At 32.1% G+C, this 5,137-nt stretch overlaps 1 protein-coding gene across 2 annotated transcripts in view; it reads right to left on the bottom strand.

The window, feature by feature from the left end:
- Positions 1-5,137, bottom strand: part of LOC106691370 (zinc finger protein Xfin) — a 24,550-nt gene that overhangs the window by 2,551 nt on the left and 16,862 nt on the right. For both annotated transcript variants that reach the window (XM_067052982.1, XM_067052983.1), the window contains exons 6-7: positions 4,164-4,286; positions 17-310 (exon numbers count right to left, since the gene is read on the bottom strand). In XM_067052982.1, the coding sequence (XP_066909083.1) occupies positions 17-310; positions 4,164-4,286 (417 nt within the window). The remainder of the gene's footprint in view (positions 1-16; positions 311-4,163; positions 4,287-5,137) is intronic.

Below are 5,137 nucleotides of genomic sequence, written 5' to 3'. Positions count from 1 at the left end.
TGAGGACAATGGTGAGGTTTCTCATTCGTATGAAGTGCCATTATATGTCTTTTCAAAACCTGAGGTGTAACAGATGCATAGTCACAGTGAGGACAGTGATGAGGTTTCTCACCTGTATGACGTGCCATTATATGTCTTTTCAAATCTTGAGGTCTAACACATTTATAGTCACAGTGAGGACAGTGATGAGGCTTCTCACCTGTATGACGTGCCATTATATGTATTTTCAAATCATGAGGTGTAATACATTTATAGGCACAGTGAGGACAATGATGGGGCTTCTCACCTCTATGACAACTATCCTTGGCACCTATAAGCAATAAATTATCATATTAAGGAATAAAATAAAACTGTTCATTTGAAGTAAATTAAATGTACCGTAGGTCCGAATATAGGTTGAGGTTCTTTAAAATTTTCTTTTGTAAAATGAGACCTAGTAAACTATTGGCTTTCAAGTCATATCTTAGTTTATTTTTGTTCCTACATTTGTACTATATCATTAATAAGTGATTATTCGTACCTCTATTGTTGGCCCTTGACGGGAGAGATAATGCGATAATCAAATTTATTCAAAATAGTATTAGGGATGGCACATATGTTCAATGCAAATGGTACATTTATACTGAGAGTTGAGAATGAAAATGGAGAGTATATAGAACTAAAACTTATATGATAGGTAAATATTCTAAAATCTCAACTGTATTATTAGAATATTAGCCTAACTTGGGTAAAATAAAAAGGTAAAAAGTAAATAATCCAACATATACACAGAATTAATAATACAAAATATTGAACTAATTTTAATGGCAACTCAGAAACCAACAAGAATAATTTTTTTGGATTAGTAGTCATTTTAATGCTTCATTTTCTTTTCAGAAATGGACAAATTAAAAACTTTTCTTCATGTAACTAAAAATAAGCCATTTTCTTTTAAAGTTTCTAAACTTCGTAATAATATTTCAATTTAGGTATCTAACTTCCAATTTCCAAATTTTGTTACAGTATTTTTATGATATTTTGAAAGTATTTATAAATATAGTAGCCGATTAATGAATGGTGGTTTATATTTTCAAATTAAATGGAGTTCTTATTGGTACTTTCATTATTCCCCTCATGTCATTTTCCCAGAAAACTATTTCAAAAATTTTATTATATAAATAATTATTATTTCTAAAAGGGGAGGGGGAGGTCAACTTAAAGAGATCAACCTATATTCAAGCAAATACGCTATTCATTATTTTAATATTTTTAAAGTAATTTTTGATTAATTCTTAAATTATACTATAAATTAATGACATCTAATAAATACATTAAAATTCACTATATATAATGAATGTTAATGCAGAATAAGGACATTTTGCTTTCTCTAAGTATTTAAGTTGTAATTAAGATGTTTTTTAGCTATAGTTAAAAAGTTAGCAAATAAATTCTAAATTGTTGCTTTGTGACTGGTGGCGGCTGACCCAATAATACTTGAAAGAATTCCCCATGAACCAGAGGCTCCTTCCTAGAGGTAACTTGAGATAATTCAGTAATTTTTCTTATAATAAGCCTAGCTTAGCCTGTAAGTGTGCAAAGTAATTCCTTGTTTAAGGTCTTGAGACTAAAGGACACTATGATACTAAAGATACTATGATGTTTTGGAAATAGTTTGGAAAACTTGCAAAAGATTGGACAATGAACAAAAGAATTATGGGGACAACAGTCAAAATCTGGATATAGAAGATGACAAAATCACCACAGGAAAAGATGAATTTCTTAAGAATCTCTAAAAGTCTATGAAATCAAAAGAAATCATATACTGCAACTACAAGAAACAAAACCAAAATTAGAAATGGTTTACTCAAAGAAAACTAGAATTACAGATTCATACTTTGACCTTATCACACAATTCAACAAATTATATGGGAGATGCTTATATGTAAAGCATTACATTTCTACATTTTATTCTGTGCTAATGCCGACAACAGACTACGGTTGAATTAATGAGTAGAGAGCTATCACTGCCTACGAAAATATATTCTAAAATACTGTTAAAAAAACTTTTTGTGAATTTGATGCATAGAGTCCTGGCTGCATCACCTAATGGAACAGTTGACGATGATGTTCTAATTGAATTAAAATGCCCTTAGCAGAAGCTTATCAAAAAGAAAACTTTTCAGACATTAGATACAGCACATTCAAACATTTTTGAGCATTCCAATTGAAAAGTAATTACATTTAATTCATTAATTTGCAATAATGAAAAATAAATGAGAAAAGTTGGGCTCAAAAAACAAAAAAGGAGGGAAGAAGCGAGGCAGGCATGGGAATGATTCAATACAAGTAAGATAAATCTAAATATAGATTAGGAACCAGTCAAGTTTAAATCAGTCAAAGGGAAACAAAAACTGCATTGATCAATCATAAATTATTTATTTCAACAGAGAATTCGTGCAAATTTAGATAAGAAACAGAAAAAAGTGTGATTTGGCCAAATTTAATGTCTTTCTTTTGTATTAAGTTTAATTTTATTTTTTATAGATTCATTATTTTGTTTAAAGTTCTGGTATAGATATAATGTAAAGTTAATTGATTTTATTTAATAATTTATACTAACCCATACAGTCCATCAATTCATCAGTCAAATTCCAATACAGTCCACTCAGTCTCACCCATAGCATAAAAACCTCTAGAAGCCTCTAGCCCCAAAATCACTTTTTTTGATCATAGGTACTATTTTAGTTTCCCCTAAACTACCCTGACTATCTTTAGTGTGACCAAAAAGTCATGTTGTCATTTCAAAATTCTTAATAGTAGATCAGCTTCGAGTTGCATATGCCAGCCAGCATAGGGATGAAGTCTTATTTATATTCAGCCATTTTTGTTTTCATCTCTACTTTCCTTTTACCAATTATGACATTATGGAGTCGGTGATAAACATTTGTTACTTTTCTAATGTGCTGGTGTATCTTGGAATCAAACCTATCATCATTAGTAATTTTCACTGCTAGATATCGGCATAAATGAACCTGTTTCAGATTTAATTAAGCCTCAAAAAGTCATAATTATTAGTTTGCTAGAAGCACATTTGGACGCAACCACGTTATGTAGGTGAATTGTCATTCCTTTTCAGACCAAAGCTTCCTTTCTTGCTTACATTGCATGCTCAGCCCTTTTCTAATTAAAAAACTAAACCAAAATGTTAAAATAGAAAAAAAAATGTAATATTCATCACAAAGGGAGAAAACTCATGATTCCTATGAAGTTTTGCTGGCTATAATAGTGATATGATGTAAATGTATAATCAGTTGTTCAGAAAAACCGATGTTGAATTTCCAATCTAGAGATCCCTGTCAAGGAGACTAATCGGCAATCCTGAAAATTATTAAGACATCTAAAGTAAATAGGTTGAAGGTAACTTTAACAGTTTTTATTAGTCATTCCTCCTCAGCCAGCACAAGTACGTATGAGGTACCAAATCAACTCATAGCCAGCGTCCAACCCGTTACATATGTTTTTGGAATGAGAGGCAACAGTAAGTTTTTCTCAACACATACAGACTCTATGACACCTCCAACATCAAGTATGTATGTCGTGTTAGAGGCAGCATAGCAGCAATAATCCAGCAATAAACAACACTTGTCCACACACCTCGCACACAACAGCAAAAGCTCTACAAAACTTGAAGTTTGAACTGCTTCTGCACTCACATTCCTTTTTTTATCTTGTACGTTGCAATTTCCTCTACTCAAGACACACCTTGAGGGTAATCATAACACCTCGCATGATGCAAAGGACTTGACAGTAGTCCTCGATTATAGGAAAGTTGGAAATATTTCAAGTCACTGTAAACCCTTTGTATACCATTATCATTACCTACGGGGAAGCAGTCGCATGCTCCAGGATGTTCATAGGACATGACAACCTACAACAGCATCTCTAGAAACTTGCATTCTTGGACAATCTCATATACTCAATGACAGCTCGACAAATTAACCTACGTCATTACCACGGAGTACAAAAGAAATAGGTCAACAAAAATAGCTACTACAGAAAAGCATTCCTATACCAGACTGCTAGGAAATGGATGATGGTAGAATCAATGTAAATTCTAATATAAGAGGAAAAAAGCCTCTTACAAAATTAAAAAATGTTTAATTTCAAAAATAAAAAAAACTTGCCTTCTATACTTTTCTTTTCATTGCTATTTCCACCAGTCGGAACATCATGAGATTCTATATCTGGCTCACCTACCACAAATTCTGAACCACCTGGTTGCAGAAATGAGGGACCAGGACTTGAATCTGTAAATCAATGTCATTTTCCATAATACTATAGACTATAATAAATAGTAAAATAGGATAACATTAAAATATTATACAGCAATATACTGTAGGATAATATCAAAGTAGTATACTATAGGATAACATTAAAGTATTATTCAAACCACAACTGTAGCAAGTTGACTAAACACATCACTGAATAAGCCCCCGGTCTGACATATGGCAACATTGTTGACAGACTCACATGACTTCCAGGTAGTACTAGCCTTTAAACAGTATGTGTCAAACTTTCATGGCATTCTGATCATTGGTTTAGAGGTTGGTTAACCGTTGTTTTAGTGACCCCAGTTTTGTAATTTTCATGACAATGGATAGAAAGGAATTTCATGCATTGATTAAACAGTTTTTTGATAAGGAAAAATATTGTTGAAGCCAAACAGTGGCTTGATAAGCATTATGGGGACTCTTCACCAGGGAAATCAACTATTATTGACTGGTATGCTGGTTGTACAACCTCTGATGATGCTCAACACTCTAGTCACCCAAAATTGGCAGTTATTCAGGAAAATAGCAAAAAATATAAGATGGTCATGGTTGCGGTCAAAAAAATAACAAATAGTTTATAACTATTTGTTCCTTTTTTGACCGCAACCCTGACCATTTTCTTATATTTAATCTGGATTATCTCTCTAGGAAGTCTGGTGAATCAATTTTTTATAATTTTTTGAGGTTTATAATTACTTCCATCATTTTCAATAAATTATTATTTATTCACTCATTAACATTGTACAACGTTTCGGGACACACCGTCCCATATTCATGTACTACAAAAACCTCATGATTTCACATGGGAAAATCATGTCCTCCATTTT

This window comes from Halyomorpha halys, unplaced genomic scaffold, assembly GCF_000696795.3.
Source record: "Halyomorpha halys isolate HHAL.00 unplaced genomic scaffold, Hhal_1.1 Scaffold2288.1, whole genome shotgun sequence".
Classification (NCBI taxonomy): domain Eukaryota; kingdom Metazoa; phylum Arthropoda; class Insecta; order Hemiptera; family Pentatomidae; genus Halyomorpha; species Halyomorpha halys.
The sequence above is the reverse complement of the archived record's forward strand: the minus strand, read 5'-3'. Positions and strand labels throughout refer to the sequence as shown.